At 49.0% G+C, this 13,172-nt stretch overlaps 1 protein-coding gene across 1 annotated transcript in view; it reads left to right on the top strand.

Annotated features, from left to right (window-relative positions):
• LYRM2 (LYR motif containing 2) overlaps nucleotides 1-6,757 on the top strand; it is a 97,056-nt gene extending 90,299 nt beyond the window's left edge. The window contains exons 2-3 of the mRNA XM_086964313.1: nucleotides 3,751-3,891; nucleotides 6,420-6,757. Of these exons, the coding sequence (XP_086820439.1) occupies nucleotides 3,751-3,891; nucleotides 6,420-6,500 (222 nt within the window). The 3' untranslated portion in view covers nucleotides 6,501-6,757. The remainder of the gene's footprint in view (nucleotides 1-3,750; nucleotides 3,892-6,419) is intronic.
• Nucleotides 6,758-13,172: the final 6,415 nt, after the last annotated feature.

Here is a 13,172-nt window from a genome sequence, read left to right on the forward strand (position 1 = left end):
GGTGCCTTGAAGGGGATGCTGTGAAGGGTGTGTGGGGGTGCTGTGAAGAGTGTCCTGTGAAGGGGATGCTGGAAATGCTTGCTAAATTGCTTGTTTAAAATTATTCAGTTTTGCATTTCGTACTGCTTGTGAAGTTTAGATAAACAAGGCATAACATAGTCAGCCAGCTTATTGTGTACCGGTCCTTTCCACTCCTCTTTAGAATCCAGTACATTTGCAGCAGACATGAGCACTCGCCTGACCCTAGCCACAGGGGGCGCTCTCGACCACCCCGGACGTGCTGGACGCAGTCCTCAAAACGTCCCTCGCTGGCCCTGACACTCTCACTGTAGTGAGCCGTCCGCCACTAGAACACTTTGATGCATGTTACAGCCTCTGGGCCGGGCTCGGTCCGGAGGTAATAAAGGTGCAACCAAGGCTCGCGCACGGTGTCCAGTGTCTGTCCATGCTCCTGCGCCTTGGTCTGTTATGGAAGGGCGCCCATACAACCCGCCTCGGGTCTCCCTCGCATGGAGTCTGTGGTATTGTGCCCACAATCTGTTCACAGGAAATCCAAGAACCGGCTGAGTGGCGAACTACACCGCTACAAAACTGCAAACTAGTGTTCCATTACCGAAGAGAAGAATAATTACATGTGCAGGCCCATTTAAAACACTTCCCCTGTTACTGTGGAGGTTTGTCCCGTGTCCCTGCTACACACTCTCTCTCTCTCTACACATGACACAAAAAGCACTTCTATTCAGTGCGCTGTCCTCCTTTCCCTAACCTCACCCCCAGAGTGACGCGCATTTTATCTTTTTAGAAGTGCCACCTCCAAAAAGCAGTGAATAAACTAGGGGGAACACGTACTTGTTGTAGCTTGAATCTCCCAACGATCTGCACGCACCACAAGGGGAGTCGAAAGTAAAAGTATTACTCTCACACGACCTGCCCCCAGCCAGACGCCAATCAAACATGAAGGTACAGTACACTTTTAAAATAAGCTCAGGTGGTGCATGCAATGCAGTAGCATTTACACACACTGATCAATTAAGGCGTAGTTATGGTGCGCAGCGCACTTCGTGTCCAATCACTAATCAGGGATGGGTGCCAAGGATGGTTTAGTGTCGTGTTGATTACGATACTGCTGAGGTGCGGCCCCAGCTTGTAGAAATGCGCACAACGCGACAACGGGCCAATAAACACCCAAATGAGGACTGGAGCATTGAGAGAAGTGCATTCTTGAGAAGGGGTGTGGCCTCACAGAGACATTACTTCATGTAAGCCCAGTGCTGCTGAAAATAGCCGATGAGTTTTTGTCTCAATACGAAGACTCTCTGGAGCATAGATTAGAAAATTGGAATATTGAGAGCTCTATTGAAGCCAATCAAGTGGGAACCAGTTATTAATACCATTAGAGGCCCGCTGGCATGAAGATCGCAGCACCTGATGTAATCCCTCTCCTCTACTCCAGATAGATGACATGTTTCAGGGACGGTGGAGATGTGGAGAGATTCATCAACAGCCACAAGAGGATGCTTCTTCCTCCCCTCAGCTTCCGCTGTCACTGTTCTACAAGCTGGATCCATGGAGGGGAATTCTCCATAGCATCTGACTGACCCTCAGGTCTGTCAAACTATGAGTGGAGCAGTGTGGAAGAGCCAAGGGAAAGGGGTGTCTGCAGTGGTGTCTCCTTCTCTTCTTCAGCTGTCTGCGAACAAACAGCAATAGCTGCTGCAACTGCACGCCGGCATGAACAGCTGCACATTGGCATGAACAGCTGCATGCCGGCATGAACAGCTGCATGCCGGCATGAACAGCTGCATGCCGGCATGAACAGCTGCACATTGGCATGAACAGCTGCACATTGGCATGAACAGCAGCATGCCGGCATGAACAGCTGCATGCCGGCATGAACAGCTGCATGCCGGCATGAACAGCGGCACGCCGGCATGAACAGCTGCACATTGGCATGAACAGCTGCACATTGGCATGAACAGCAGCATGCCGGCATGAACAGCAGCATGCCGGCATGAACAGCTGCATGCCGGCATGAACAGTTGCACATTGGCATGAACAGCTGCACATTGGCATGAACAGCTGCACATTGGCATGAACAGCAGCATGCCGGCATGAACAGCTGTATGCCGGCATGAACAGCTGCACATTGGCATGAACAGCGGCACGCCGGCATGAACAGCTGCATGCCGGCATGAACAGCTGCATGCCGGTATGAACAGCTGCACGCCGGCATGAACAGCTGCACATTGGCATGAACATCAGCATGCCGGCATGAACAGCTGCATGCCGGCATCAACAGCTGCACATTGGCATGAACAGCTGCATGCCGGCATGAACAGCTGCACATTGGCATGAACAGCTGCATGCCGGCATGAACAGCTGCACATTGGCATGAACAGCTGCACATTGGCATGAACAGCAGCATGCCGGCATGAACAGCTGCATGCCGGCATGAACAGCTGCATGCCGGCATGAACAGCGGCACGCCGGCATGAACAGCTGCATGCCGGCATGAACAGCTGCATGCCGGCATGAACAGCGGCACGCCGGCATGAACAGCTGCATGCCCGCATGAACAGCGGCACGCCGGCATGAACAGCTGCATGCCGGCATGAACAGCGGCACGCCGGCATGAACAGCGGCACGCCGGCATGAACAGCGGCACGCCGGCATGTACAGCTGCACGCCGGCATGACCAGTTGAACTCCAGCATGCACAGCTGTATGCCATTGTGCACAGCTGCACATTGGCATGCGCAGCTGCATGCTGGCATGCACCGCTGCCTACTATCTTGCATATTTGCAGTTGCACGCCTGCACACACTGTGGCAGCTGCACGCCGGCATACACCGCTGCAAAGCGTGCACAGCTGAAACTGCATGCCGGCATGTACAGCCACAGCTGCATGGCATGCCAGCATGCACAGTCACGGCTCCACTCCGGCATGCACAGCCAACGCTGCACTCCGGCATGCACAGCCGCAGTAGAAGCTGGCATACACTGGCAGCGGCTTCCACAATAGGTAGGAGCGTCTCAGTAGTTTCTAAACCAGTTGTATCTCCCTGGGTTCTTTTATTCCCCTTTGGTCAATGCACCACTGTATGGTAGTATTATGTAATCGTCTCACCGTCTGTCGCAGAGGTCATTTCTATTGGCCTTCGCCTTTGGTTCGGGCCAGTAACACTTTACCAGGTCTTTCATGACCGGTGTGGTTAGATAAAAGACTCTAGCATGGAACTGCAAAGTTTAATAAAGACAGAATAGCTGTCATTGTCATTAATCCTAACTAGGCTTAAGACAGACTGCCACCCAAGGAACCATCTTTTTATGCATGCTCCTTGTAAAAAGACACCAATCAATTCTGCTCACTTTTACTGAGTACTTTGGGCTAACCTTACAAGGGAGATAAACATGGCTTTTATCAGCGTGATTTGTGTTACGGCGATGCAGGCGAACCTGCTGTGGCCATAGAGTTTCTGCTCGTTAGATGCTCTAAATGATGGTTTGAAATGTCTTAACTATTACACATTGAAATTAAATGACAGTAAGCTTTTTCTGTAGTACTACTGCTCACGTTTAAATACAAGTTGCAAACTTCGACAGACAGGCAGAAGATGTCTTTCAAGGGGCAAAGGAGTTGCGTTGGGTAGGGTAGAACACTCCTGGGAATGAGGTGGGCAGAGGGGGCAGTGTGGGTCGCATCTTATGGTGGTACTCGCTGGTTACCAGTATCAATGGCTTTCTTTTGCAGTTTCTAAGGCGGCAACAGGTCCTTGGCTTGTACAGAAAGATCTTACAGACTGCCCGCCAGATACCCAATGAAGCCGACCGCCAGTACGTGAAGGAGTGGGCCCGGGAGGAGTTCAAACGCAACAAGGACGCCACCGATGAGGTAGGAAGAAGAATCAGCTAAATGTGTCCGGACTATAGGTGGAGAGTGAGAGCCTGTCATCGCAGAGAAGCGGAGGGCAAGCCAATGCTGGGAAGAAGTTGAGATTGAGTCAATGTTGGGAAAAAACTTGACATTGAGTTGATGCAGGGAAGAAGTTTTGGGTTGAGTCAATTCTGGGAAGGAGTTGAGATCGAGTCAACGCTGGGAAGTTGATAAGAGTGAATGAATGGTGAAATAAGGTAAGAGCACATGGATGCTGTGCTGAAGGTGATATTATGGTGATGGGCAGTACTGCAGAGGGTTGGTGAGGGGCAGGCGGGCATAGGAGAGTTAACGATAGGGGATGGTGAACGCCCACGATGGCCAGTGTGGGCCTAGGGTCTATGAGGGTAGGTGGTGTTGAATGGGATTATTGAAAGAAGGCAATGGTGAACATTAGCGGTGCCCCTTGTTGGGGATGGTCGATGAAGCACAGATGGTGTTGGAGTTAGAAGACAGAGGGCGCTGGCAACCTTCATATTGGACCATGTTGTGGCGTGTCATTGAGGGAGAGATGGTCTTGGGTCAATCATAGATGGTTGATGAAGAATTGGGATGGGATTGCGTTCATGAGGAAGCCAGCATGGGGTAAAATGTTTGCATTATTCGGATTCTCACGGGGTAAGGGCGGATGTGGCGACAGTATGATTAAATTCTAAGGGTATGACAAAGCATTTTGATAAAGCAACCACACGTTAATCCCTGCCACACTTCCTGTTTTCAGTTGTAACAAGTTATGTAATGAGGAATAGTTCCCCTAATCGTCCTGCTGAGTGTCGTCATTCAAAGCAGCAGTTCATGTAGTTTGTGTCGTATTTTCAGCAAAGCATTTTTGTACTATTTTCAGTTTGTCTTAAAATTCCTGTGGCATACAATAAGCCAAAGCACATTGCATAATAGTGAAACAGCATTTGTGTTTCCGTATTTCAATTTATAGTCCAATTCCAGTGTAAAGTTATTTTGTGAATAGTGTGGTGTTTGACGACCCAATGGTCGTTAGTCGAGTGATGATCAAGTGTGGACCAAAAATACACACTAGTAATGCTAGTAACGTGTTAACATATGCACAAGGCACTTCATAACAGTAAATCCTACATTGTATCCAGACATAAAGGTATTTATCCTCATTACGCCTCCCCTCGGGAGGCCTAAGGGTTTAACGCTTACCCAGGTTTACATGATTTTGTAAATCTGGGGCAGCATCAAAATCCATCGGTGTTTCATGGAAGCACCCACGCAACGCCCATGGAACGCCTCCCGGGCACAGTGTAAGGCAACGCATCGATTTTCGCTGCGCCGCCTTACTCTTTATGTTTGAGGCCGTTCAAAGCCATACAGGGTGACTTTGCCTGGCTTCATAAATCTGATTCAGAGCCCTGTTTCAAGCATGTGCCACTTTACGTCCTGCCCAAATCCATCTGGTGACGAAGCAGGTGGCTGTGACCAAAGAGTTAAAGAAACTGTTCCTACAAATATAGATTGGACTACGAGCTCATGGGCGCTGCAGGAGATGGAGCAATGAACTTCCTGCTTTGAAGGGCGGTGGGGGGAACCTTCTTATCGGAATGGGACGGGCCGTAGATATTTGGCCATGGACTAAAATGGAGCTGATATGTGCCGAGGTCCTCAAGATGCTGGAATAGTATCTCATGAAGGTTCCCATTGGCAGGACTCTGGAGCAGCCATGGAGGACCAAACCATCTGTTGGTCTCTGAATAGGGGTGCCTGGGCGAGTCCAATTGCTCCTCTTTTTGTTGGATCCATCTGTATGAAAACTTCAATAAAAAAAAAAATATATATATAAACCTAAAGAGAGAGAGAGATGAGCTTTTGCTGTCCATAGTTATGAGGAGGCAGAGACTTTGTACCTTGGGGAACTAAGTTTGAGTCCCGGCTCGGCTCAATATCCTCTGATTCTGGGCAAATCACTAATCTATGCGTGTCAATAAATCTTTGTAATGTAATCTGGTGCTCATGTAATACGTGTTAATGCTGTCTGTCTAAGTTGTTGCCGTGTAAAACTGTATTTTAAAAAAGCATATGCCTCAGGGACCGTTTCTGTTTGTTGCACCTTCAGCAGGTGTTGTGTTTTCTACATCGTTGCATTGGCTTTTCAATAATCAACAAACGGTAGTGGTGGTTTTAATGGTAGTACATCACTCTTTCAGTCTAATGGGGATTGGTATGCAGTATTGGTGCCCCTCGAGGTTAAGAACTTACACCCCAGTGCCTCAGGTGTCAACCCACTGTGGTTCAACTGAACCCAGTGTACATGTCATATAAACCTCAGCACTCTGACCTGTTCAGTTATTCATTCGTGAGAAGTTATCCTCTTCTACTTATCTCAGGGGTCCCACCTTGCCTCCTGTGCCCACTGTGTGCTGGTTACAATGGGACCTTTCTTCCCTGGCTCATTTCTTTATCAGATTGAAGTCTTCTTTATCACCCTGTCCCAGTGCATCCTTCTCACCGATGCTCCTGTTTTCCAGGTGGTGATCCGAATGATGGTCACGCAAGGGACCATACAGCTGCAAGAGCTGGAAAGATCCCTGCAGTTGGCCCAGTCGTAGCCATGTGAGGATGAAGGAGAGGTCTGGACCCCTCTCGGCCAATTGTTGACGAGGAGAGAGACCAGTGACTCTTCGGCTGCAGCTCCAGGATCTGCCGAAGATGGAGCGAGACAATACTAGACATCCTGACGTGTGTCCTAGACAGCGTCTGTGTCCTTCCATACTGCACGAGGATGCTCATTGGACAGTTGTACAGTTTTAAGTTTAACAACATAATTTAATTTAAGTTTAATAAATTGATAACATTCTGCTCAACACATATTCTGTTCTATTCAGTGAATCTTATAAAGCGCATAGCTATCCGAACGCCTGCCAGCACTAGGAGAAAATATAAAATGCACAGTGGTTAATGTGGTCTCCGAAGATTTCTTTCGTTGGATGTCATCAGTATGTCAGGGATGGAGTAAGTGTGTCCTGTGTCCAGGAGAGCAGGGGCTTCAGATCTACTGTTCATGATCTCCAAGAGAGGCCACTCTCTACAGGCAATGGGACATTGTGGACTCAAAGTCTTGGAATCTTCCACCCAAAATGTGTTTCAGCCTCCATCCATGAGCATGATTGTCTTAAAATCTATTTTAAATGTTCCAGCAAGGACATCCTGCCAGTTTTGTAGTTTTTGTAGTTTACCGGAGCCCAAATGTGCACAAAAAGGCTTTGGGAGGCTGTACAGGTGGTGAAGTAAAAACGGAGACTAACATGTAGTAAACTTCAACTAGATAAAGAAACACTGTCAACCTGAGATGACGTGACTAATTTGAAATTTACATTGTTGAAATTTGTTGCCTAGAAGCCTCTGGTGACGTTTTCCACTGAAATGGCTGCACCTTGAGTTCCGCCTCTGGACATTTGCTCTACGCAGAATGAGGGACCATGCCTAACTTGCATCGTCAGATGGGAAACTGGTCTTAGACAAACCATATCATACTAACTATGACCGGACGTATCATATCATACTATCCAACAAAGTCCCCCTCACCTCCCTTTAATGGTACTCACCGACCCCTAAAGTCACCCTCACCTCCCTTTAATAGTACCCGCCGACCCCTAAAGTCACCCTCACCTCCCTTTAATAGTACTCACCGACCCCTAAAGTCACCCTCACCTCCCTTTAATAGTTCTCACCGACCCCTAAAGTCACCCTCACCTCCCTGTAATAGTACTCACCGACCCCTAAAGTCACCCTCACCTCCCTTTAATAGTACGCGCCGACCCCTAAAGTCACCCTCACCTCCCTTTAATAGTACCCACCGACCCCTAAAGTCACCCTCACCTCCCTTTAATAGTACCCACCGACCCCTAAAGTCACCCTCACCTCCCTTTAATAGTACCCACCGACCCCTAAAGTCATCCTCACCTCCCTTTAATAGTACCCACCGACCCCTAAAGTCATCCTCACCTCCCTTTAATAGTACCCACCGACCCCTAAAGTCACCCTCACCTCCCTTTAATAGTACCCACCGACCCCTAAAGTCACCCTCACCTCCCTTTAATAGTACCCACCGACCCCTAAAGTCACCCTCACCTCCCTTTAATAGTACGCGCCGACCCCTAAAGTCACCCTCACCTCCCTTTAATAGTACCCACCGACCCCTAAAGTCACCCTTACCTCCCTTTAATAGTACCCACCGACCCTTAAAGTCACCCTCACCTCCCTTTAATAGTACCCACCGACCCCTAAAGTCACCCTCACCTCCCTTTAATAGTACTCACCGACCCCTAAAGTCACCCTCACCTCCCTTTAATAGTACTCACCGACCCCTAAAGTCACCCTCACCTCCCTTTAATAGTACTCACCGACCCCTAAAGTCACCCTCACCTCCCTTTAATAGTACTCACCGACCCCTAAAGTCACCCTCGCCTCCCTTTAATAGTACTCACCGACTCCTAAAGTCACCCTCACCTCCCTTTAATAGTACCCACCGACCCCTAAAGTCACCCTCACCTCCCTTTAATAGTACCCACTGACTCCTAAAGTCACCCTCACCTCCCTTTAATAGTACCCACCGACCCCTAAAGTCACCCTCACCTCCCTTTAATAGTACCCACCGACCCCTAAAGTCACCCTCCCCCCCCTTAATAGTACTCACCGACCCCTAAAGTCACCCTCACCTCCCTTTAATAGTACTCACCGACCCCTAAAGTCACCCTCACCTCCCTTTAATAGTACTCACCGACCCCTAAAGTCACCCTCACCTCCTTTAATAGTACCCACCAACCCGTAAAGTCACCCTCACCTCCCTTTAATAGTACGCGCCGACCCCTAAAGTCACCCTCACCTCCCTTTAATAGTACCCACCGACCCCTAAAGTCACCCTTACCTCCCTTTAATAGTACCCTTCGACCCTTAGTCACCCTCACCTCCCTTTAATAGTACCCACCGACCCCTAAAGTCACCCTCACCTCCCTTTAATAGTACTCACCGACCCCTAAAGTCACCCTCACCTCCCTTTAATAGTACTCACCGACCCCTAAAGTCACCCTCACCTCCCTTTAATAGTGCTCACCGACCCCTAAAGTCACCCTCACCTCCCTTTAATAGTACCCACCGACCCCTAAAGTCACCCTTACCTCCCTTTAATAGTACCCACCGACCCTTAAAGTCACCCTCACCTCCCTTTAATAGTACCCACCGACCCCTAAAGTCACCCTCACCTCCCTTTAATAGTACTCACCGACCCCTAAAGTCACCCTCGCCTCCCTTTAATAGTACTCACCGACTCCTAAAGTCACCCTCACCTCCCTTTAATAGTACCCACCGACCCCTAAAGTCACCCTCACCTCCCTTTAATAGTACCCACTGACTCCTAAAGTCACCCTCACCTCCCTTTAATAGTACCCACCGACCCCTAAAGTCACCCTCACCTCCCTTTAATAGTACCCACCGACCCCTAAAGTCACCCTCCCCCCCTTAATAGTACTCACCGACCCCTAAAGTCACCCTCACCTCCCTTTAATAGTACTCACCGACCCCTAAAGTCACCCTCACCTCCTTTAATAGTACCCACCGACCCCTAAAGTCACCCTCACCTCCCTTTAATAGTACCCACCGACCCCTAAAGTCACCCACCCCTCCCTTTAATAGTACCCAACCACCCCTAAAGTCACCCTCACCTCCCTTTAATAGTACCCACCGACTCCTAAAGTCACCCTCACCTCCCTTTAATAGTACCCACCGACCCCTAAAGTCACCCTCACCTCCCTTTAATAGTACCCACCGACCCCTAAAGTCACCCTCACCCCCCTTTAATAGTACCCACCGACCCCTAAAGTCACCCTCACCTCCCTTTATTAGTACCCACCGACCCCTAAAGTCACCCTTACCTCCCTTTAATAGTACTCACCGACCCCTAAAGTCACCCTCACCTCCCTTTAATAGTACTCACCGACCCCTAGTCACCCGCACCTCCCTTTAATAGTACCCACCGTCCCCTAAAGTCACCCTCACCTCCCTTTAATAGTACCCACCGACCCCTAAAGTCACCCTTACCTCCCTTTAATAGTACCCACCGACCCTTAAAGTCACCCTCACCTCCCTTTAATAGTACCCACCGACCCCTAAAGTCACCCTCACCTCCCTTTAATAGTACTCACCGACCCCTAATGTCACCCTCACCTCCCTTTAATAGTACCCACCGACCCTTAAAGTCACCCTCACCTCCCTTTAATAGTACTCACCGACCTCATAAAGTCACCCTCAACCTCCCTTTAATAGTACTCACCGACCCCTAAAGTCACCTCCCTTTAATAGTACTCACCGACCCCTAAAGTCACCCTCACCTCCCTTTAATAGTACTCACCGACCCCTAAAGTCACCCTCACCTCCCTTTAATAGTACTCACCGACCCCTAAAGTCACCCTCACCTCCCTTTAATAGTACTCACCGACCCCTAAAGTCACCCTCACCTCCCTTTAATAGTACTCACCGACCTCATAAAGTCACCCTCAACCTCCCTTTAATAGTACTCACCGACCCCTAAAGTCACCCTCACCTCCCTTTAATAGTACTCACCGACCCCTAAAGTCACCCTCCCCTCCCTTTAATAGTACTCACCGACCCCTAAAGTCACCCTCACCTCCCTTTAATAGTACTCACCGACCCCTAAAGTCACCCTCACCTCCCTTTAATAGTACCCACCGACCCTTAAAGTCACCCTCACCTCCCTTTAATAGTACTCACCGACCTCATAAAGTCACCCTCAACCTCCCTTTAATAGTACTCACCGACCCCTAAAGTCACCCTCACCTCCCTTTACCTCTACTTCCCCCCAAACCCTCAAGTCACCAGTAGGGCACTACAGTGCTGCCATGATGTTCCGTCTCTCCATACCTCGACATCAGCGAGCCGCCACATCTCCACATGAGCCCTGACACTTTCCTGGTCGTTTGCAACCAAATTATCTGCCTCGGTGGAGACTCGGCCGCTTTTTCCAGCCCATTGCACCGACAGTGCGTCATTTTATTTATGCACCGGCAGCGCAATGGGCTTACCCATATTTTACAAGGCCACGTGATGTCATCCTGCGTGACTATTCGTGGCTTTGTACATATGGGTCCCCTTCATGCATAACTCTTTGTGGAAGGGTCATTCATGGGTGTTGCTGTGGTGTTCACACGCTACGCCCGTGGAATCTGAAGCATTCCCAGATTTACAACATTTTGTGAAACTGGGAATGCGCACAATCCTACACCTCTCCAGGGAAGGGGTAGAAGGGGCGCAACGAGGAGAAATACTATTATTTCTCCTCATTTTTTCCTCTTTCTATGTGTGCTGAGAAAGAGGAAAACGTCATCAATTATTCTTTTGTGCAAGAAGGGTTCTTTTCCTGCCGAAAAACAATAATCCCCACCAAGCAGGCCCCCTTGCCGCATGATGCACGGGTGTCTGTGCTGGCGCTCAGCTGCTGTTTGTGCGTCGGCGCAGAGGAGAAGGACAGGAATGCGCTGTATCCTGTAGATATGGTGCATTGCTGCCTTTTTATTTTGACGCACGGCTGTGCTGCAGGAAGGCTTGCTGTGCTGCCGTGGTAGAAAATATAGTAAATGAGGACCTTAGCCTTGAGGTGAGAGTTCAAGGAGACATGATCCGCCCCAGCGAGAAGCTTGAAGCGCCAGGTAAGTGACCAACGAGATGGTTAATGGAGATGGATTAGAAAAGCTCCTACTTCTCGAAGTCAAATCCACATTTGCCATTCCTACCAAGAACTAGACTGGGTTTAGGCTGAATTGGGTGGGACATGGGGAGGGGTGAGACTCTGGTGATGACATGTCCTAAGGCTCATGATGAGATATAGACGGAAGGCGCGCCAAAGGCAAGCCCGTCTGCCCCTGACCGCCGCCAGCCACGCTGCCCGTTTGGGGAGTTATTTCCCCCCATGGCTATCATACAATACTCTAGTAAGGAGTTGCATTTCCTAAACACAGCACTCGATCATAGCAAGATAGCCCTTTCCCCGCATCAACTAATGATGGCACCTCCTTCCTCAAACCCCTCTTAATAGCAAACCCCCGTCAGCCAGAGATGTTACCAAACTCAGCCATATTAACCAGGCAGCATCCAATGATAAACATCTAACGGGGCTCTATTGTATTGTCCGTTCTCTTCCAAAGCATGCCATAGAAATCTGGTCCTTACTGGATATTGAGAAGCCTGACTTCTTTCTCATTGCAGAGACCTGGCTGCACAAAACCTCACAACCTGACATAGCCATTGCCATCCCTTAGGAGCACCAACTATGCAGACTGGACAGAAAGGATAAAAGAGGGGGTGGGATCGCCATTGCTTTCAGGGCCAATATTAAAATTCACATCGTAGAGACGTCCCAGGCAGAATGGGGCGAAATTTGTATTTTTTCATTAGAGAGTACTAACTACAAATCTTGGCGGGCGCTCTTATTTATCGACCCCCTGGCAACAGAGCTCATTTTTCCAGCAATCTTATAGAGGCTTTTGCCCCTCATATCTGGCTGCAAACAATTTCCTCTTAGTAGGGGACGTTAACTTCCATGCGGAGCTTCTATCCGACCCTTACTCAAGTGACCTTATAAACAGTCTTAACACCTTAGGACTCTCTCAACGAGTTGTGGGCCGTACCCACACGGCAGGACATACTCTGGGTTTACCCTTAACCAATTCCCCCCTACTAGAAATCGACCAAATTTTCCCTATTCTATGGTCAAACCATTATGTGAGAAGGTTCTGCCTGCAGGATTCATTAAGTTACCCCCACCCTTTATTAAAATCAAATTAAGTCGACCTTGGAACAAGATCAATCCAGAGTCCTTTGCTGCCAACTTCTCCCCCATCTCTCTGTCTGAACTGGCCAATCCCAATCATGCCACCAGAGATCTCGATCTTGCCATCGCCACTACTCTTGATCTCATTGCCCCCAAGAAACAAACCAAATATCCCATTAAACTCTCCCCCTGGTTTTCCCCTAAACTTAAGATTGACAAACTTGTCGTCAGGAAGGCAGAACGAAAGTGTAGGCGCACTAAAAATAGTAGTGACAAACAGTAAACTACTCATCGGCTATACATGAATCATATAGCCGAGGCCCAAAAAGAATACTTAGGCAATAGAATCCCCCTTGCAGCTAATTCGCAGAAGGAACTTTACAATATCATCAAGGAATTCACCAACCCTCCCTCCTGTCAACAACCGCTAATTGCTTCC

The sequence above is a fragment of the Lissotriton vulgaris genome, chromosome 3_2 (assembly GCF_964263255.1).
Source record: "Lissotriton vulgaris chromosome 3_2, aLisVul1.2, whole genome shotgun sequence".
NCBI lineage: Eukaryota > Metazoa > Chordata > Amphibia > Caudata > Salamandridae > Lissotriton > Lissotriton vulgaris.